Source organism: Emydura macquarii, unplaced genomic scaffold (assembly GCF_026122565.2).
Source record: "Emydura macquarii macquarii isolate MOO-44397 ecotype Brisbane River unplaced genomic scaffold, CSIRO-AGI_Emac_v2 contig_2205, whole genome shotgun sequence".
In the NCBI taxonomy this organism is placed as follows: Eukaryota; Metazoa; Chordata; order Testudines; family Chelidae; genus Emydura; species Emydura macquarii.
The window spans coordinates 9,938,039-9,960,231 of record NW_027132342.1 but is presented as its reverse complement, the minus strand read 5'-3'; the positions used below and the strand labels follow the sequence as shown (position 1 = coordinate 9,960,231).

Here is a 22,193-nt window from a genome sequence, read left to right as displayed (position 1 = left end):
GGTTCATTGAGCAAAATTTCTTCTTTAAAATAGAAAACCTTCTTTTGGAATGAAAATAATACACTGAGGTCTAATGTCTCACGGGCAGAGCAGAAGACTCAGGCCTGGTCTACACTGCCGCCAGTGGTCAATGGGAGATACGCAAACATCTCCCATCAATTTACTTAGGTTGCCGTATCGCGGCGTCTTCATTGTGCTGCATCAACTGCAGACGCCCGCCAGTCGACGCAGCCTTACTCCATTCAGAGAGGTGGTTTAATCGCATTGACCGGAGAACGCTACTGGGATTAACTGAGCGGATAGTGGAGACCCGCTCAATCAATTCCGCTGCATTGATCCCCAAGTCACCAGCATTGAAGACATACCCCCGAAGTTCCGCCTCTTTTGGTTGCTGTTCCTTGTGCTCCACCCCCACTCCTCCTTTGTGTTTCAAGCAGGACCCCCCACAGCCAGTATCAGAGTTGTTGCAACCATGTGCTCCCACCCTCTGCAATTGCTTGCTCCACTGTCCTGGATTACTCGAGACACATAGACAGATGCTTTGTCAATGTGTTTGGTGGGGCAATTCCCAAATGCTGATGCATTACTTACCAAATCTTCCCATCATCATCCTGCAAGTGAGAATATGAAAAAATATTCATTTAGTTCATGAATAATTACCTTCAATAAAAAACCCTGGGTTAAATGGGCCTGATCCTGTGCGATGCTAAGGATTCTCAACCCCCACTGAGGTCCAAGTCTCCAGCACCTCACAGGATCAGATGCAACATACTGGAGGAAGAAACTAGGCCAAATTTATCATGGATGTAACTCCACTGATGTCTGTGGACTTACACCAAGATCAAGGAGGCCCAATGAGCTTACACAAAAAGCATAATTATTACTTTTCCAAGTCTAAGGGTGAATGACTAAATATATTAATTTATATTATATACCAAATGTAGACAATAGGTTACACAGTTCAGAATAAGCATTGCCATGGTTAGCTATATCACAGTTTTGTTTAGAGAATATATATCATATATGGTATACATACTTGTATGTTATGTAAACAACATAGGCACATACTACACATGAACCAAATCCTCAGCTAGTGAAATCAATGGAGATATACAGAGTGACATAAACTGAGACTCTGGCCTATATATGTACAGAGGAGTTTTGTGGACACTCTGTACAGGGTTTAGTTTTGTTGGTTGTTATGGGGTTCATTTTTATTATTATTATTATTATTGTTTCTAACTTGTGTCAGAGCACTTAGGATTTTAGATAAATGTCTTATTAATTTATTTAGATTTACACCATATAAAAATATACATTTAATTACACATACACACACACACACAAGCACCTTTCCCCCTTAAAAAAAAATCACTTTACAAACTACATACAGAACCACTGAACCACAGCCACCTCTGAGAAAGAGGATTGCCAAGCACACCACACAAGCTGGCGGAAGAAGAGGAATTTGGGCCAAAGATACCATGGCAAAACTCCATCCCTCTGAAAAGGACCATGAGAGCTTTCATGCCCACACAGAGAAGCTGTGACCTGATTTCATCCAAAAGGACCCCCACTGAGCAAACCACATGGTATTCTATTTATCTACAAAATGATAAAAGGTTGAGACATCCCTACAGGGAGCCTAGACACTGATGAGCTGGAGAGGGTTCATGTAAGCCCCTTGTTAACACTGCCTTTAGGGCCCATGATGCAGAGTCTGAGCTTTCATTTTTAGCCAAAGTGCATTTCTATCCCTTTTCCTTTGGGAGGGCTGTAAAAACAGAAAGCGATGTAAACCAGCTGCAGAGATTAAAAGGACTATGCTGCTGGGCTCCCACTCTGCAGCACGAGGGTGGGGAAATTTACAGATCTTTCCAACACTCAATTTTCATGTGAAATCAGGTAATTAATTTTGAGGTGTCGTCCTAAGGAATCATTTTGCTGACCCTCCCCAAAATCCCTACACTGGTACTTTAGCAGAGTCGCATGATAAGGATGGACAGAAGTTGATTATACACAGTGGGGTAAGGGGACAGCAAAAATTGTTGCACAAAGGTCATCAATGAGATGTTAGGGTAAAGCTAAAATCTTTTGGAACACAGATTTGTCAAGGAGAAATATTTTTCCTTTGCAGTGTATTTCTCATGATAAAGTGATTTCTGCATGAAAAAAGTTGTGCATTAAGGTTTACACAGAGACATTTAATCTGATAAACAGAATTTTTTATGCTTTCATTTTAAGTAATGATATACCACACACACACACACAAACACCCCCCCCCCACACACACACACACACACACACTGATAAGGATTTCCTGCTTACTCTGTTGTGGTTGTGAGCTCCTCTGTAACATGAGCTGTCTGGAGAAGGCCTTCCCGTTTCTGGAAACCAAGATATAAGTCAGAAAGTGGAACTGTAATGGAGGACGAGTTCATAAGAATTGTGCAGCATACACTCCCATTAGAGTCCCAAAGGAGTGCACACATTTTATCTAGCTGTTAAGATTAAGTTTCTGTAGAGATGGGGGCAAGGCAATTGACACAGGAGGTTAAGATTTAGAACAGTGGCATTTATCAGACTGACAGCCAAATGAATGTTGAGGAGGCATATATATATATTTACAGCCTATAAATTCACCAGCAAGTGTTCCTCAGGAGACAGGAATCTAAATTCTGCCTGGATCACAACTGAGAGAGAGAGTTTATCAACCCCATCTTAAGTCCCCTGTGGATATTTGTTCATGACCCAAAAATCAAGAAATGATTTAAATGAAGTGGCAGTCTCCAGCGAGGACTAGGGTTGGGATCACAATGATTGTGAGCAGAGGTCAGGGTTGAGGTGCACTGGCAGAGCTATCAGTGGGTGAAGGAAGCTTGCCCAGCACAGGAATCTAAATGGGGTTATGAGTCAGTCTCTCTCTTTCAGGAGCAACAAATTCACCAAGGAATTGCTGGAAGAAAAAGAATGACTAACTATATGATAATGGAAGTTATTTTCCCTTTACTGGACTTCTCAAATTGATTTGCTGCATGACTAAGGTCTTGCTCTGCCCTACAGAAAGCTACTAGGTGGCAAGACCCAGTTACAAAACAATTTTCCCCAGACTCTATTAAAACATGGCCTTATGATGTAGACAAGACCAAGCTGTGCTTTAAGCATGTCCTTGCACCACGCTGGAGCCTTGGGGACACACTTCATTGCTGTAATTGGGTCTTCCCACATGACAGTTTTTTAACTCAGTACAGAGCCAGTGCTTTTACTTGCTTATTTCACACATTTATAGCTTGCCCTTCCACTAAGTATATGGGAACCCTACAAAATTAAGGGATATATCATTTTCCCCTCTAAAGGAGGAAAATTTCTTTCCTCTTCTTTCTCTCAGAGCTTTAGATGATGTCTTAAAGAGCTCAGATCCCAGCAGCTGACTTTCAAGAAAGTCTTGTCAAGGTGACTTAATACTTGGTTAACTTGGATTGCTGCTTCAGGCTAGTTCTAGTTCTGGTATCCAAGGCAAACCAGCACTAAGCCTGAACCCCTCCTATTCTTCCCATGTCCTCTACTTGATTCTTGCCAGCTGAACCACAAACACCAACAAGAAATGGTTATTAATGAGAACAGTACAAAAAAAGAAGCATCCTTCTCTAAAGCAAAAACAATGAGAGTCCTGTAGCACTTTAAAGACTAACAAATTTAATTTCTGCATTTCATTTCACCCAAGAAACGTTGCAGGAATTCCTTCCCTCCACCCCTTCTTCACAAAACAAGAACAGTTTTGCTGTTTTTAGTGAACCAGTGAGCCTGGCCTGTAGCAATATGAAAGCAGCTGTTATCTCCTGCCATTTTACTGTCATGTCTGCTCTCCAGGGCCTGGCCCTGTGCTGTACTAAGGGCATCTGGTCCACTGTTTCTTAAAAAGGCATCAAATCCACCTCATGAATACATCTGATTCTGTTCCCATCAGCAGGCCAAAGGATTACTGCTTGGAAGGTGTGATAATGTAAGATGGGATGACAACAGGGATGGACAAATAAGGAAGTCTGACAGAGTGCCAACATTAAGTGCTAAGCACTGCTGTCTTGTTTCCATCCCATCATTCTGCTGCTCTGCTTCCAAGATGGGTTTCTGCAGCTTCCAGATCAGCCTACAGCCCGGAGGCAGGAAGCAATAGCTGTGAGGGAATGAATTCAGAAAGTAAAGCTGGTGAATAATGGGCCTGACATTTTAAAAAGGAAGAGAAACAGAAGTGAATCCTGCTCCTGGGTTGGCTGGAAGTGGTCACTTGAGGAAAAAGTGCTGCATTTTAGGAGCTGAGCATGCTGTTCCTACAACAGTCTGGGACCCTTGTCCCAGAGACCTTAATCACTTGTGCCTGGGCTGGCAAGATTTGGTCCTGACCCTTTGCACTGCAGTTACTGAATGCACATGTGGATGTGGGGAAAGCGGTGGACGTGATATACCTTGACTTTAGCAAAGCTTTTGATACGGTCTCTCACAGTATTCTTATCAGCAAGTTAAGGAAGTATGGATTGGATGAATGGACTATAAAATGGATAGAGAACTGGCTAGAGCATAGGGCTCAACAAGTAGTGATCATTGCTCCATGTCTAGCTGGCAGCCGGTCACAAGCGGAGTGCCCCGGGGGTCAGTTCTTGGTCCGGTTTTGTTCAACATCTTCATCAATGATCTGGAGGATGGGGTAGATTGCACCCTCAGCAAGTTTGAAGATGACACTAAGCTGGGGGAAGTGGTAGATACCCTGGAAGGTAGGGATAGGATACAGAAGGACCTAAACAAACTGGAGGATTGAGCCAAAAGAAATCTCATGAGGTTCAACAAGGACAAATGCAGAGTCTTGCACTTAGGACGGAAGAATCCCATGCACAGCTACAGACTGGGGACCGACGAGGTAGGCAGTAGTTCTGCAGAAAAGGACCTGGGGGTAACAGTGGATAAGAAACAGGATATGAGTCAGCAGTGTGCCCTGGTTGCCAAGAAGGCGAATAGCATATTGGGCTGCATTAGTAGGAGCATTGCCAGCAGATCGAGGGAAGTGATCATTCCCCTCTATTTGGCATTGGTGAGGCCGCATTTGGAGTATTGTGTCCAGTTTTGGGCCCCCAACTACAACAAGGATGTAGAAAAGTTAGAGAGAGTCCAGCGGAGGGCAACAAAAATGATTAGGGGGCTGGAGCACAGGACTTATGAGGAGACGCTGAAGGAACTAGGCTTGTTCAGTCTACAGAAGAGAAGAATGAGGGGGGATTTGATAGCAGCCTTTAACTACCTGAAAGGGGGTTCTAGGGAGGATGGAGCTAGGCTGTTCTCAGTGGTGGGAGATGACAGAACAAGGAGCAACGGTCTCAAATTGCAGGGGGGGGAGGTCTAGGTTGGACATTAGGAAAAAGTTTTTCACTAGGAGGGTGGTGAAACACTGGAATGGGTTACCTAGGGAGGTGGTGGAATCTCCATCCTTAGAGGTTTTTAAGCTGCGGCTTGACAAAACCCTCGCTGGGATTATTTAGCTGAGGTTAGTCCTGCTCTGAGCAGGGGGTTGGACTAGATGATCTCCTGAGGTCCCTTCCAACTCTATGATTCTATGAGTCTATATTTTTCCCTGAACACCACATGCCAGCCTCACCTCAGGCTTCTGACTTGGGACTCCAAGTGCTGGAGGATTACCTCATGGATACCTCAAAAATCTTTTAAACAGCATTGAGGCCACATGGGCTGCACATTTCTGACATTAAGTGGACTAGGAGAGAGATGGGCTCTGTCTAGGTAAGCCTAGAACACAAAACTCTTGAGCCCCACAAAAACTGTGTATAGTGAACTTAAGCACTGTTGTTCTGATGATTTATGAATAAGTCTTTATACAGTTGCCTGATTTAAAATATTTCTCTATTATAAAAAAAATTAGCTGATGTGAATTTATCTTTCAAATGAGAGTCAAAACCCAGGAGGCGGAAGTCAGGATTTCTCTGCTTTAGGCAGCTACATCAAAGGTTTCCTCTTTTTTGGGGAAGAGTGCTGAACTACTCAAATACTAAAGCAGTTCAGCAGGTGCAACCTTAGCCCTGCTAATTCAGCATCCGAGGCAGCTGCTAATACGATTGTACAAAACAAGCTATCTTGAGCTCTCCCCATGTAGGGGGACTTCATGAACAATGTTGAAAGTGAGACTGTCATGCTAAAAACAGTTTATATTTAGACTCAAAGCAATCTATAAAGAAAAAAAAACAAAATAATTCCACTGGTCAATTTCAAGAGGAGATTAATAGTGTACTGATTTTGCAACAACCCACCCTGAAGTTAGACACAGTGCCATCTCGTGGTGTCTGTCATAATACAGCTACTAAGTAGGAAGTAGATGTTTATGCTGGGTTAATCTCCCTGTTATGTGAAAAATATTTCTTGTTATGCATGGTGCACAGATTATAATTCTTCCTGGAAAGAGAGATAAAGCAGAAAGACCTCTCTGACAGATGAACTTGCATTCTGCATATACTGTGCAGAAGGCATTCAAAAGACTACAAGGTATGAATCCAGATCAAATTGCAGTTTTTCCAGGTCCTACATGTCCCCACCTTTAACTGAAAAACTAAATCCAGACAGCACGGGAAAGCATTGGCCTTTCTCCTCAAATCCCAATCAATATTTTAAAGGAAAAATAGAAATGGCGCTACAATTTCAGGACCTGCATAGACTACTTTCTCTCACCCGCAGTATGGTACTATGATAATTTTGTTTTATTTTCGTGAGTAGGCTCATAGAAACCAGAGAAGGAAAAGACCTATTAGATCACAGACTGGCTACCCAGAGTATCACTTGTTAATAATACTTAGCACTATTGTAGAGTTTCACCTATGGATCAAAGTGCTTCATCAATGTGGATATGTTATCCCCATCTAAAAGCTGGAGACATTGAGAAATCAGGAAGGTAATGGCCAGATTTTCAAAGGCACTGACCTCAGCTGTAGCTGTTAGTGCTCAGCATCTCAGGAAAAATATAATCAGACCCTAGGTGACCTACCCAAAGTCACACAGCAAAAGTCAGGAACAGAATCCAGTTTTCTGACTCCCAGTGCCACGCTTTATACACTTGACCATGCTCTCTCCCTAAGGAAGCTACTGCAGGTTTACCTTGCAGACTTCTGAACCAGCAATGTAAATGCTGGGAATTCTCCTCTCATTCCATTCCACTCATAAATTTTGCCTTAAACAAGGCAAAACACGTCTATAAGCATACGCGTGCGCACGGGGTGTCCTGGGTGTGCCCAGGCGCACCCTAATGCAGGGCCCAAGATACCTGGAAGCAGCTTTTCCGGCGGCAGGGAATCACGTGATGCATGCTGCCACTGAAAATAAGGATGCCGTCATTTTTTTCGGCAGCGGGGAAAGACCTGGCGCGGTGCTACTTACTGCCGAACATCAGGACGCTAGTACTTTTTACAGCGGCGGAGAAAATGGAGGTAAAATTCCATAGATAATGTGTGCACACCCTAATCAAACATTCACATCCAATGTGCACACCCTAATCAAATGTGCTGCGCACGCCTATGTCTATAAGGGAACCCGGATCTGTAAGACCACACTCACCGAGGGAAGTCCAAACATAATGGCTGGAATTACTTAGGGTATGTCTATACTGATGGCGGTGAAGACCCACTCAATTGATCCAGAAGATGACGCTGGTAAACCACCCCCTCCTCAAGTGGCATAGCACTGCATTGACGGGAACACGGTTCCCGTCGGCGCAGTACAGTGAAGACGCCGCACAGAAGGGAAGCACTGCAGCCGAATCACCAGGTAAGTGTAGACCAGGGCTTAGATTTTTTTAAAATGATAATAAATAAAAAACTGAAAGATAGATAACATGCCACTGAAGAAAACATCAAATGTGGTGATAAAGAAAAAGAAATTAACTTACAGCAGAATTTAAAAACAACAAAAACTGGAAATACAGCTAGGATTTTTTAAAATGTAGAGACTGGCAGGTTATTAAATTAATAATAAAATGGAAATAGGCAGAGATGAAAAAAGTAATAATGAAATGAAACCGAATCATCAAGGTGTGGATTACTCTGTCTATGTAACCTCATGATCTTATCAGTGCTACCCTTACCCTTCCTCCCATTTCTCCCTCCTATTGTTTGTTAGGACTTCTCTATATTGGGCATGGTGACCCAGTTTAAGTGAGGCCTGGTCTACACCACAAATGCTTTGCCAATATAGCTATACCGGCAGAGCCCCCTAATGAAGACGCAGCTTATACTGACAGAAGGCATTTTTCTGTCAGCATAGTAACACCACCTCCCTCTTCCATCAGCATAGCTGTGTCTACATTGGGGGTTCTGCCAGAATAGCTATGTCAGGTAGGAGGTGTGTTTTTTTCACCCGGCTGACTGACACTGCTATGCCCACAAAACTTTGTCATGGATACCTGGCCTAAGTCAATTTAAAGCTGACTTAGTTAACTTGTGCAAAACTCCCTTGTGGACATACTTACCAGGTCTAAACTACAAAGTTTTGTCAGAATATCTAAGTTGTTCAGGGTGTGGGGGGGGGGAAACAACTCATGCCCTAACTGCCTGTTGCTATGCCAGCAAAACCCCCAGTGTAGATGCAGCTATACCAACAGAAGAAGGCTGAGGACACAGCTAATGTCTTCTGGGGAGGTGGAGTTACTATGGCAACAGAAAAATGCTTTCTATCACCATAAGTTGTGTCTGCACTAGGGGGGCTCTGCTGGTATCGCTATATTGGCAAAAGCATTTGTACTGTAGAAAAGGCCTCAATAGAAATGACTTGTGTTGGTAAATTAGCAAATTAAGCTAAGCCAATTTTAAGTAAGGGTTAAACCAGTTTAACTGAGTCTACATTAGGGGTTTGAACCAGCTGAACAAAATTAAGGTAAGACTTTTTAAAGGGGTAAAAATGTGAAAAGGGCCTAAGTGATTTAGGAGTGTAAGTCCCACTGACTTTCACTTCTCGCAACTTTTCTTAAGGGAGGACCAAATTCTGCAGATGCTTACATTCTCCAATCACTTCACATGATGTTGAGCAATTCCCTGGAACGCGCATAAAAGGATTTGCAGGATCAGAGGCTTTAGATGTAAGTTCTTCGGGGAAGGGCTCTCTATTACCCTATTTGTATAGCACCTCATTTAATGGGGCCCTGATCATGACTGGGGCCTCTAGGCAACACAACATATTATATGATTAACAACAACATTAACGATTTATTATTAAAAATGTCATCAATGCTGATACATGCTTTAAAAACCTAAATATATTATTGAAGTATCATATATTTCCTTAAGACTGAATCATGCACATGTTGAACTACAAATATTTTACACCTTATTCAAACCCTGTAAAAGACAAATATAGTAGCAGGATAGTAAATTTAAAAGAAGTTTTTCAGAGATGCTACATACGTATCTAGTGCGCACATGTACATAAACACATCCTCTTGCCCCTCTCAAAGTATGTCTACATTGCAGCTGGGAGTCTGCTCTAGCTAGCATGCTAAAAACGGCAGTGTGGATGTTGCAGCACAGGCAGAGGCTGAAGTGAGCCATCCAAGCTCGGACCCAGGAGAGTCAGGCAGGATTGTACTCAGGTGGCTCGCCTAAGCCACTGCCCATGCTGCAATGTCCATGCTACTATTTTTAGCAAGCTAGCTCGAGCAGAGCTAGCGTGAGTCTATCTACGTGGGCTGGGAGGCACGCTGCCAGGTGCAGTGAAGACATACCTTAAGCATTCAGGCTGAAAAACATCAGTGTTTAAAATAAACCAAACTAGATGCATTATCTGTCACCCTCTAATTTCATTTTACGAGATGATCCATCTTTGCAGAGCAAAGGCCTGGGACTCTGTATCAACACATCTTTTATTGTCTCATTCCTGAAAGGAATCCCACTACAGCAAGGGTGACCTCCCATTGCAACTGCCAAATCCATATCTGGCTTGTGAGTGCACAGAAGACTTCCATGGTCAATGCCTTCAGCCATGCATACATTACAACTGCATATTTAAAGCAGGAGATAAGAGAGCAGCCAGCCAGAAGGTTTTGATTGGTAGGACAGTGGTTGTTGAGGAAACCTGGGTTCAGGTACCATTTTGGGGCTTTTGCAGCTTCATTAGTCAAAAAGTCAACCACCCGGCCAGGGAAGAGTGAGTTATAATGGAAATGGAGACAAAAACAAGAATGAGAACACCCTAGAAGTAGCAAAATGCTCTTTGTGGACCAAGAGAAATGGGCAAAAAAGACCGGGTAGCAAAGACAGAAAGGATCGTTCCAATGTCTAGAGCGGGAGACTCAAAGTCAGGGTTCCTTGGAGACCCCATCTCCCACAAAGGAATGGAGCTATGAAAGAAAATGATCAAGGTCAAAATGCAGAACCAAAGGAACCAGAGTGTCACAATCGACAGGATGAACTGGCCTCTGGAACACACAACAGGCTTCCAAAAAAGAGATTCTAAACCTCTCCCCAGATCCTGATGGCGTTTCTGTTTGAATGGTTCCCTCTTCAGTGGGCAGGAGGTAAAAATGATTTAACTTTGGTAAAAAGCCAACAAATGGAGCTCTCTGGCATATAAATACCATTACATACTACTCATTTTTTTGTATTACAGAAGCAACCGGAGGCCCCGACCATTATTAGGGATATATTGTTCTAGGTATCTTGTAAACACGCCATAAAAGTCTGTAAGATCCATAGATTCCAAGGCCAGAAGGGAACATTGTGATCATCCACTCTGGCCTCCTGAATAAGACAGGGCAGGGATCAGCTAACTAACAATGACAAAGGATGGGGGGAAAGGGTTGCAGCATATAAACAGAGTGATCGGGGTGATGGATGGCAGTCATTATGATACACTATCCTGGGGAGTTCATACTTACCCTTACAACTACCACTTGCACAGAAACATGCTCAGGAAGTCGGATGGGAGCCCGGAAATGCATAGCTAAAGCTACCAGAAGATGGAGAATGGAAACTAGATTCTTGCCATGGATTGCTGAAGTAAAAACAAAAAACACAAGTTGAAAACAGATTTAAAATAACCAGCCTTTTTTTTCAGTGGGGGGAGAGGGAAGTTTGAAAAACTTTATTGGTTAGCACAGCTACAGGTTAGGCCTTTCACATATTGATCACAAAAGAATTTTACAAACATTAAGGAATTAACCTGGGTCAGATGGATAAATATTATCCCCACTTTACAGATATGTTAAGAGAGGGGAACTAATTGTACAAAGTCACAAAACAAGTCAAAAATAGAGCCAGGTATTGAAACCAGACCTGCTGACTCCCAGACCAGTGCCCAGATCATCACCCTCCTCACGGAAGAGTAAAAGAACTGGGGGAGAATACTACATGTACTAACCACGTATATTACTAGTTTAGGTGTACACACACCTAGCTACAGCTGAGTGTATCTATAAAGTAGTGCGTTTTCATAAAAGCCATGTCGACAGAAGTACAAAACTACATTGGCTATAAAAGTGAATTAGCACATCTCCTTGGGCAAGTTCAAATATATTCAATTGTATTAAATCAGACCTTTACTTGAGAATGCACACTCTGAACATATCTGTAGGAAAATTACAGAAGGTGGACACAAGCTATGGTGCCGGCTTATAAGCCACATTAAGATGTTTCACTCCCTGGCTGGAAACACCTCACAAATCCTGTCCTCTCTTTCATTGTAGATCAAGGGCCACACTATAAAGGGATGTACTTTCTGCTTACTCAGTCAGAAATAGCGTCTCTAAACAAGACTTTGTCGTCCTAAAATGAATAAATGGGTCCAAGCTCTCAAGTCTCCACCTTGAGAGGCTAACAAGTTTCTCAGATGTAGAGATTCAATTTCAGGCAGCAAAACAGTATTTTAATGATAATACATTCTGAAAGGAATGACACACTTCAAGAAATGCAATTATAACATCTCCCTCCTTATCTGAAGGAGTTCGCACAAGTCCGTAGAGGTAGATGGGTGCCTAATATAAAGCCAACCTTCTCATGCTATGTATACGGCCTAGGCATATACATTACTATTACTATTAGTATTCTCTAAAAACACTGCACTACAGAATATGTGATCTAGTTATTGGTTAGCAGGATGGATGCTGCATTTCTGAAATGAGCAGCAGAAATCAAGGGGCAATCATTTCCTCTTTGCATCGATGAACATAAAACAGTCTCACTTCAAAGCAGACCTTTTGCACATAGCACTTACAGTCGACATTCCACTTGATTGTCCAACCATGGGGTCGGAGTAAATCATGGACAGCTTCCAGAACTGTCTGCAGCTTCTGCTTCTGACCAATTTCAGACTGCGTCACTTCTGCCACATTCAATTTACGGTCAGCCAGCTTTTCTGCATTTAAAAACAAACAAACGAACAAACAAATAAAGCAGGACATGTTAGACAAGCCTGGGAGGAGAGCACAGAATTAGAAGGCAGGACCCCCATGTTCTAATCCGCAGATCTGTCACCTTGGAGAAGTAACCTATCTGTGAAATGGGAACATTTACCTTCCAAACTTCACAGTGATGTTTTCTGGTAACTTCAGTGTTTGGTAAGACACAGAGGTCCTCGGCTGGTAGTATTTTAGAAGTGTTATATTATAATAATTTTTAGAAAAGTACAAAAATCATTGCAGTCATTGTACGTTCTCTTCCCTCCCCTACAGTTAAATGAGTTCAACACCGTAAGGCCTTGTCTTCACAAGAAAGTTGCATCACTTTGACTAAATGTCTGATTTTGTTAACCTGGTGTAAAAGGCTGTGTGGATACTCTTATTTTGGATTAAACCAGAGTTATTTCAGTTTAGCTGAAGTCAGTTAGGAATCAGTTTAAACGAAATCTAAGTAAACCAACTCTTATAACTAAATAAGCATTTACCCAGTGGTTTATACTGGTTTAACTAAATTGGTTTAAAAATAGATTTAAGTTAAACTGGTGTAACTTTCTCATATAGACAAGGCCTAAGTTGGTTGGTTGGTTTTGGTTTGGTTTGGTTTTTTTTATAGTGGACAAGGCACAGCAAGCTTTGGTAAAAATCACAGATTTTACTAAAATTTGGGACTCTTCAATAGTTCATCTCAACTATTCCCCTAGAACCACACACTAATGGTTCTTCCTTTCCCTTACCCCTCTTCGCTTCAAGCCAAGGAAAGTGGAGTTTAGCTGCCTCTATCCACTCTTCCTTAAAATTGATGGGGGTGAGGCAACAAGGCCAAATTGTCCTCCAGTAAACTGTACGGCAAAGGAGAGGAGCTGGTATCTTCGCTTTTCTTCCTCAGGCCAGGGAAAGAATGGCCAACTCACTATGCTCTTGGGGCAAGGAGCCCAGAGCCTATCTACACTTGATATCCAGCTAGGGAGGGACAAAAAGCCCAACATCCTATAGAAGTGAATTTTTTGCCATATACTTTGTTATTGATCTCCTCTAAGGGCACAAGTTAGGGATCAGGTGTTTTGCTCCCCAGCAAACAGGGATTTTGCTAATCTTTCATGCTGACGCTGCATATATCGTGGCATCCCACTGGCACTACTTATACATGTGATCAAATTCTGTAAACGAAGCACAACCCCTAAATATGTCTGTCACCTATTTGGTAATCTGCCACTCTGCTTCAGAATTCCCCAGATGACAAGTACCTGTCTTTCACCTTTACAGAATCTGAATTCTGTTATTAAATCTCAGAGCATCTTTCACATGCATGAAACAACAACAATCAAACCATGTATGAGGGTTAAGGACCCTACCTTACGAGCCTCTTGTGCATGCGAATGAAGGGTCAACTTTGCTCACATATTGTGAGATCCCAAGCAAAAGAGGCTCCTACAATGCCACACACCTCATTGCCTCTTACTGCCTCACTAGTACAAGAGGACAATAGCCTCCACAATGCAATGACTATGGCTATAAGCAATTAAGAAGCTTGCCTGGAGCACAAGATGGGACCCAGCTGTGATGGCTATGGTTCTCCTGTGAAGAATTTGCTGTCAAATGACAGGCCTGCCTGGCAAAAGATGGGGGAAAAGGCAATCTGGCAAGGATCCTGCAAACACATATGTACATAACTTTACTCACAAGACATCTCACTGAGCTCAACAAAGCACACACGTAAACGTAAGCATGTGTCTAAGGGCTTGTCTACACTTACAGCGCTGCAATAGCGCTTTAGTAAAGACGCTACTACACTGTAAAGCTTCTCCCACTGGCATAGTTACTCCACCTCCACGAGGGGCGGTAGCTTCTCCCATCAACTTAGCGCTGTCTGCTTAAGTCAATATGACTACATGACTCAGGGGTGTGGATTTTTCACATCCCTGAGTGACCCTTATACCGATGTAAGTTTGTAGTGCAGATCTGACCTGAGTGTTTGCAGAGTTGGAGGAAATGAAGTAGAGAGTCACTGATTTGTATAACTCTCCCTATGATCTCAGAATATTTAGTACACTGCCACTTGCTGAAGTAACAGTGTGTGGAAGGGCGAGCCGAGACCACACTTCTGCCCTTTTATTATCCCTTGCCACTAGTTGGCAGCCACACACCAGGAATTCCCATAAGCAGAGAATTCCCCATTTCTCACCGTTTACCCATGCCAGTCTCCCAGCCTGCTGAAACTGACTCCTAGAGAGCAGGCAACACACCACAATTATTCTGAAATGCTTCCCAAACAGCACACTTTGCAGGAGAGAGCACCCTGATATAAAAATGGTGGACTGGGGCAACCTACGTGGAGGGAGCCCTGCCAAAACTTTAGATTTATATTGATGATTCTGAATACTTGTTATTTTCAATTGCTGAGGCTGAGGGCCATTGGCTAGGAAGAAATTCTATAGAAATAATATAATCTACTGAATGTAACCAGAGATCCATAGCCATTCGCATTTGTGCAAACACTCTCAGCTAAGATGTACCCCCACCTCCAGTCATAGCCTGACCAGCCAGTGTTTAAAACTCCCCAATTTTAAGTCAGGTATTTTTGTTTCTCAGTGCTCTAGAAAACTTGATTTATTACAGATATCTAACTTTAATAGAAGCAATGGAGTCTGGTCAATTAGGACACACACAAAAATAGAACTATTTTATATCAATCTTTGCAGACAATGTTCCTAACAAAAAAGTATCCATATATGACACGCTGGCAAAGGGATGTGGATAGACAAATTACTCCAGAGGAACAAGGTTTGATCTGGAAAAGAGGACCAGCAACCTCAGTCTGTAGCACAATAAAAGAAAAATTCTTTAAAATACTGTTTTAATGGCACCTCACATCAGTCAGATAAAAAAATATAGAGATTGAATGTGGGGAAATGTTGGAGAAACTGTGGCAAAAAAGGAGATTTTATGCACATATGGTGGACATGTCCAGTCATTAGAGAGTATCGGGATGCAATTTGTAACCAAATATCACAAATGGTTGGACATTTATTACCAAATGATCCTTTGGTTATCCTCCTGGGGCTTCCTACTGTAAATGGTCACACAAAGGAAATGAAGAAATAATCTCTCATCTGCTAGTAGTTGCTGGGTTATTGGTAGCCTCTCATTGGAAAAACAAAAACAGACCAACCATTGAGGAATGGTTCAAAATGAAGATAAAAGGTTGTGGTTATGAAAAAATTCACACAACAATTACCCAGCAAAACAGACAGAGGACAGATGGACACTTAGATATTGGGTTACCTTTCATTCAGTACTCAAAGTACTCACAGACAAAGACTCAAAGACACTTAGATATTGGGTTACCTTTCATTCAGTACTCAAAAAAACCTAGCACAACTGTCCAATTTTTTTAATATTAGCATTCTGGTCTGTTAACTACATGTACATAGAGATTTCACTCCATTTCATAAAGTCACTAGAAACAAAATAGGTGTTATAATGATGGTCACTCTCTAATATGGTAACGTTCTGTAAGATAGAAAGAGCCGATGACTATACTGCTGGATAATGTCTCTTTAAACAAAAACTAGTTGTTGTAATGATTGTTTTGTATTTAACATTTACATGGCAAGGATCTGTAAACTTGTTAAAACATCCTAAATAAATAGTTTTGTTTTTTTAAACTTTTAAAAAAGCTCTCGTCCCATTTTACTGAGCTGCCTCAAGCTGTGTTTTGAGTTTTAATTGCACAATAAAGGCATTATTGTTAATCAATGTTTAAAAGATTGTGAATGTTTACTGGAACATTATGGGGCTCTTCCTAAGTGGCACATGGGGGAAATTCAGCAAGCAGCATCCATTAAGGCCAATGAAATTAGCATAACTGAACCCCCCGCCCCGGACCACTCTGACAATGTTCCATGGGCAGTCAGTCTCAATCTGCAGGTCACAAGAATTAAGGGAACCATGAGCCTGTTTCTGTAGCATGTCTCCAATCTTCTACCACTTGAAGTTCTCCATGGAGTGCTTCTAGCTTATGAACCACTGTACTGATTCCTGCAGCACCTCCTTTGAAACACAAAGAATTCTGGGTTGAAGCTGTTAGGGGAGAATGGTTGCAAATGGAGATGTGAAGGTGTAAGGGGGATAGCTAGAATAACTATTTACTTAATCTACTGACTGACTGAAGATCCTATCTTTCCCAAACCCCAGACGTGTAAGGGGACAGTTTGTGTATCCTGATGCCACATCATCCAAAGTTAACTTTTGAAATAATATCTACTCTGACCTGAAAGATGACCCATTTTAATTTATTAAATGGATTGGTCACAGCCTACAGATTCTCAAAAGTGGACACAATAGATCTAAAGTTAGGCCAGCTTCACTTAGATTCACCAAGATTAGCACGTCTTCTTATCCCGTTTTGTCTATCTGGGCTGTTCTCCTGAGCGGGTTGAGATTAGACATCAGCATAAAATCACTCATTTAGGGGAGCAGGCTTCTCATCTATTCCAATCCTCTATCTAGTCACATGAAAGAACAGATGGGCAGAAAGACAGGACAGGCTAATGCTGATTGCCAAGATGGATGGGCTGAATATTTAACTTTACCAAAGCTGTAGATAGCTAGTCTCTGTGTGTGTGTAGGGGGGCAAATAGCCATCAAACCAGAGGTGCTGACTTATTTGCTAAGCACCCCTTCTGTAGTAACAACTCACCCAAAAGCTTCTGCAGCACTTGCCCATCATAAAGGTCCTCTTCAAGATGCTTAACGATGATTCTCTCTTCCACCAGGACATCATTAATCCAGTCAATTAGAACCTGGGAGAATGGAGATGGAAGACAAGTGTCTAACCACTGAAGCGTGCTACTTGTATCACCGGCAGCCATCAAAGTAAGGACTGGAAACAGGTAACCCAGCATGAATAATCACCTGGTATATTTACTTCCAAACAATAGGGGGATCCAGTGGTGAAGACAACAAGAGTCCTGTAGCACCTTAAAGACTAACACATTTCTGCAGGCATAAACTTTCGTGAGCTGCAACCCACTTCGTCAGATGCAACAGTGGTGAAGAGAAGCTTCAACTTTTTTTTGAACCCAGATCTCGCAAAAGCCATGGATTTCCCTCTACAGCTGGTCAGTAATACGTGATGAACCTACACAGGTCACTGTCACCTATTATTCCATTCAGATCCTTTTGCTCGCATAACACAAACCTCTACCACTTGAGCTAAGTCTCTGTTACATGCAATTAATAGTTTTGGGCTTTAAAAAGATCTCTAAACCAACCACTAGAGGGCAACAGTCACAAAGACCTGAGCACAGCAGACAGGCTACCCAATGAGAGCAGCCATAACACACACACACACACACACACACACACACACACACACACACACACACACACACACACCCCCCCCCCCCCCCCCCCCCCCAGTGTCTTACAGCTGTTTGGTCATTGGCCAGAAAGTATTTCACAAAGATAATATGCACTAGCTCTTACTATGGGCTAAACAGACGCCCTGAAGAATGATCCCAGTCCTTTATCAGCCCAAGCAATAAATGGATGAGATGTAGGGTGACCAAATAGCGAGTGTGAAAAATCGGGACACTTTTTTTTTCAGGGGCGCAGAGCGAGGAATAGTTACGTATATAAGACAAAGCCTCTAATATCAGGACAGAGTTGATCATTTTTGGGACATCTGGTGACTCTAGTGAGACTTTACCTAGCACACATACAGCACAATACAGACAGACAGAGTGGTGTGGAACCAAAATTCTAGCCAGCTAAGCCAGTCTGACAGTCACGCTGTACTGTGTGTGATAGTTCCCACATGCTAATTAGCTTAACTATAAAATCTTGCATGTGTTAACTGAAGCACAAAGGAGCATAAAGAATGCTTTTAAAAGTAACATTATTAAGTTTGTCAGGCCCCAGACAACCACCTTAAAAGTAACAGACAAAACAGTGTCATGTCTTTGTTTAGTTGGCAATAGTATGGGAAAAATGTAGCACATCACTTGTTTTATTGCAGGTTAGTATGTTAAGCATATTTTGCTAAGCATGTTAAGCATATATTAAAGCATATTTTGCTGAAGTAATGTAGTTTTTGTAATAAGAGACAGCACGTTCTGCTATTAAATCTTTGCTTATAAGCAAAGAGAGCAGTATTTCCAACCTCAAGTGTTCAAAAACAATGAGGCAAGGCCCCCCAAAAATAATGAGATTGGCTTAAAAATCATAAGGTTTTAAATTTTATACATACGGAATTGTGGATTTGCTTTCTGGCCAGGATCTACATTTTCACCTTTTCTCTGCAATCATGAGCACTTGGACCTTACTTTGCTTTGCCTTTTTTTTTTTTTTTTAAGTGAAAAATGAGATTTGTATATAATATATAATATAATATATTAAATAATAATATATAATATATAATAAATCACAAAAGTCAGCAACACTGACCATTTGCGCCACTCTGATTACATGGTGTATTTGGCTAATTTATACAAGTTAGTGAGGTTCATCTGTATTAAGCTACCTCACAGCAGCAGAGAGACACTTATGGCTTGTCTACATGGGCCAGCAAAGTGCACCACAGGGATGTAATTTGTAAAGCACACTAATTTGCTGCACTCCAATTTTTCCATGTAGACACTGCTGGTTCACTCTAAAAGGTATCTAGCTCGTGTTAACACAAACTAGGTACCTTTTAGACTGTGCCGACAGGACCTACATAGGCCAATTAAAGTGCAGCACATTAGAAGGCTTTAAAAGAAAATTACACTCCTCTAGGGCGCCTTGCCAGTGTTATGTAAACAAGCCCTTCATATTTATAAAGCCCTCTAATATAATTCTTAAATGTCTCCAGGATACTGTTGAAATTAACAGGGCTAAAAGGCTAAAAAAAATTTCACAAGTTTCAGCTGGATGCCATAGCAAGCCCTTGACTCTGGGTGAACTAGGATTGTTGTCAGTTTGTGGGCATGAACATCACATCCACCCTTTGCTCTAAAGTTGTCTGGAGGCAACAGAAATTTGGCAATAAAAAGGTTGTTCTAGAAGTCGTTTTTTTGTTTGTTTGTTTTTTTATTAAAAATGTTTTGAACAGGTTTCTATGAGGCAGTCTTAGTAGCTCTTTAAGGCTGTGTAGAATATAAGCACATGACTAAAGAGACTCAGGTGCTAAGTATTTTTTATAAGGGATGTGGAAAGGGACAAGGAGGATATAAGAGTTTAAAGGCATCTGATGACTAAGGGCTCTACAATAATTTAGACATTGCTCCTCTGTGTGCTCATAAAGAAGCTATGTGTATCTGCTGGTCATTCACTCCAGCCAGGCAAACATCACTTCCTCAACATATACAATAAAGTGCCTGTCCTCTCCTTCTTTCTGCACCTCATGTTGTAGCCCTTCAGTGATCTCCTCTCAGGACATATCTTCATGGGACACCAACCCCTCTGTTCTTCTCAACATTTAGGCTGAGATTTTCAAAGGAGCCTAAGAGGGTTAGGTACCCACATCCGATCAGATTTCAATGGGAATTAGGTGCCTTACTCCCTTAGGCTCCTTTGTCAATCCCAGCCATTGTCAGCTGGCCAAAGATTACACCGTGCAAGGGCAGAGTAAGTGGGGGAGCAACCTCTATAGAACAATTTGGAAGGCATTATTCAATAGGGCAGAGCACATGACGAGAGCAGTCCTTGTAGACTAGGTCAGCGAACTCCAACCTACTAATTTATAGTCCCTTTCTGGGGGCAGCGGGGCTGCATAGACTCATTGGTAAGAATGAGGTTATAGTGTTTTTTTAGGGTAGGAAAGGACCAATACTGTGAAAGGAAAATGAGCAGGAAATGGGGGCCAGTATGGGGGAGGAAGAGAGACCTTCTTTAATACTACAAACTGTATTGTTTCCAACAGTAAAAAAACAACCCCCCACACTCCCCAGTTAGCTAGACACATTCGTCTCCCATGGTAAAACAGAGCTATTGCAGCCTCTTTCTGAACTACACTATCTTGATACTGTTGAACATCAATAGAAAATGTTTAGCGAGAAAGAAGCCATAAAGAAATACATGGTTGTGATCATTCCTTAAAAGAACAGAGCCAGATATTTGTTTTAATGCATTTAGTGCCTGAATGAAGTGGTTAGAGTTTCAAACATGCAAAAGTAGTCAGGACTCAGCAGCTTCCATTGAGAACAATGGCAATTTTTGGAGGCTAAACTCTTGAAAATCTGGCACAAAAGGCTGCGATTGAAGTTACTTCATCACCTTTCTAATATCAATAGTTACAGAGACGAGATTGGGAGACTATGGGTAAAAAGATTTCAAAAGGATCTATGTGAATTAGGAGCCTCAAGGGCCATTTTCAAAATAGGACCCTAAATCCCATTGGTTTTCTATGTCACTTAAGTGCTTTGGAAAATGTTATCCTATATAACGGGTTAAAAAAAAGTTACAGCACTCATTGCTTAAATTTAGAATAAAAAAAGACCTCTTGGCAAAGGCACATAAAGGAGAGAGAATAAAACAAAGACTAGTTGTAGCCATTTTATTCTACTTTTTAGAACCTGACATTTGAAAAGGGAAAAACCAAAAAAATGTTAAAATTCATTTAATATGCATCCCACAACTCCAGCCCTCCTAGAGAAAATGAATTTATAACTAAAAAAATTATCCATTCAAACCTTTTTGAAAAAACCCCCAAAGACTGATAAAAACTGCAGTTTTCAAAAAACAAAATTAGCCAGACCGCCCCTTGATTTCTTGATGGCAAAAGCTTGTGCCTCACTGAGAAAGCCTGGAAAAATCCTCTCTGCACTGGATCTTTTTAACTCTTTCAAGGGGAGAAACTCAGTCATTTGGTTTTATTTAAAATGTACAACAAAGATGATTTTTTTCTGATTCTTTTCCCACAGAGGATGAACTGTTCATGTCTTCCAAGTCTCTCATTTACACAAAGACAGAAGCACAATTTAGCCAATTATCTGCAATAGCTGAGTATTTAAGCAGCTCGATAAGTGCTTTGCTGTGTCTGCCTATAAGCATGTACTTAACTAAGCATGAGAATAGTCCCATTGGAATCAGTAAGAGTGTTTGCATGCTCAAAGCTACACACATGCTTAAGTGTTATGCTGGATCAGGGCCTTAAATTCCTAAAAGTGGAATTTCTCTTAAGTGTTCTATAATATTTGGCTAGTAGCAGTTTTAAAACTGCAGTAAAATCCACTCTTGCCCCCACCATCAACTCACCGGCTGCCTGATACAGATGTAGATATATAAAAACACTCCCCAACTGTATCAGACCCCAGGCACATATATTCATAATAAATTGCACAACTATGCCAGTGGTGCTTTAAATACTGACACATATATTTATTGAACCATTTTTACAACAAACTCTTATGTCTGATTAAATGAGCCATGTTTTATTACCAAGTGCTGGACTGAAAATTGAAATTGCCACCAGGCAGAACCCAAAAATAAAATGGTGTGAATAGCCTACAAGGGAAAAAAAAAAAAAAAAAACTAGTCTGCCTGTCTGACTTTGTATTACCTGCAGGCAGGATCATTTTTTGCATCACACTTTACCAGTCCAGTAGAGGGCTTTGTCAGAAAGTCTGCCTGCCCTGAACACATTGAAACTTGTTCAGAGCAAACTTGCAGAGATCAAGGACAAAGAGCCCTAGGCCACCACCGCAAATAAAGAACACAAAATAAAAACAAAAACAAGTACATAAGAGCATCTGGCCCAGTGGGAAAGCAGGAAGCCCAGCAA

At 41.6% G+C, this 22,193-nt stretch overlaps 1 protein-coding gene across 2 annotated transcripts in view; it reads right to left on the bottom strand.

Annotated features, from left to right (window-relative positions):
* The window catches only part of PARVB (parvin beta), a 92,485-nt gene that overhangs the window by 27,394 nt on the left and 42,898 nt on the right, over window positions 1-22,193 (bottom strand). For both annotated transcript variants that reach the window (XM_067559341.1, XM_067559342.1), the window contains exons 4-8: window positions 17,130-17,232; window positions 12,247-12,387; window positions 10,913-11,028; window positions 2,329-2,387; window positions 592-611 (exon numbers count right to left, since the gene is read on the bottom strand). In XM_067559341.1, the coding sequence (XP_067415442.1) occupies window positions 592-611; window positions 2,329-2,387; window positions 10,913-11,028; window positions 12,247-12,387; window positions 17,130-17,232 (439 nt within the window). The remainder of the gene's footprint in view (window positions 1-591; window positions 612-2,328; window positions 2,388-10,912; window positions 11,029-12,246; window positions 12,388-17,129; window positions 17,233-22,193) is intronic.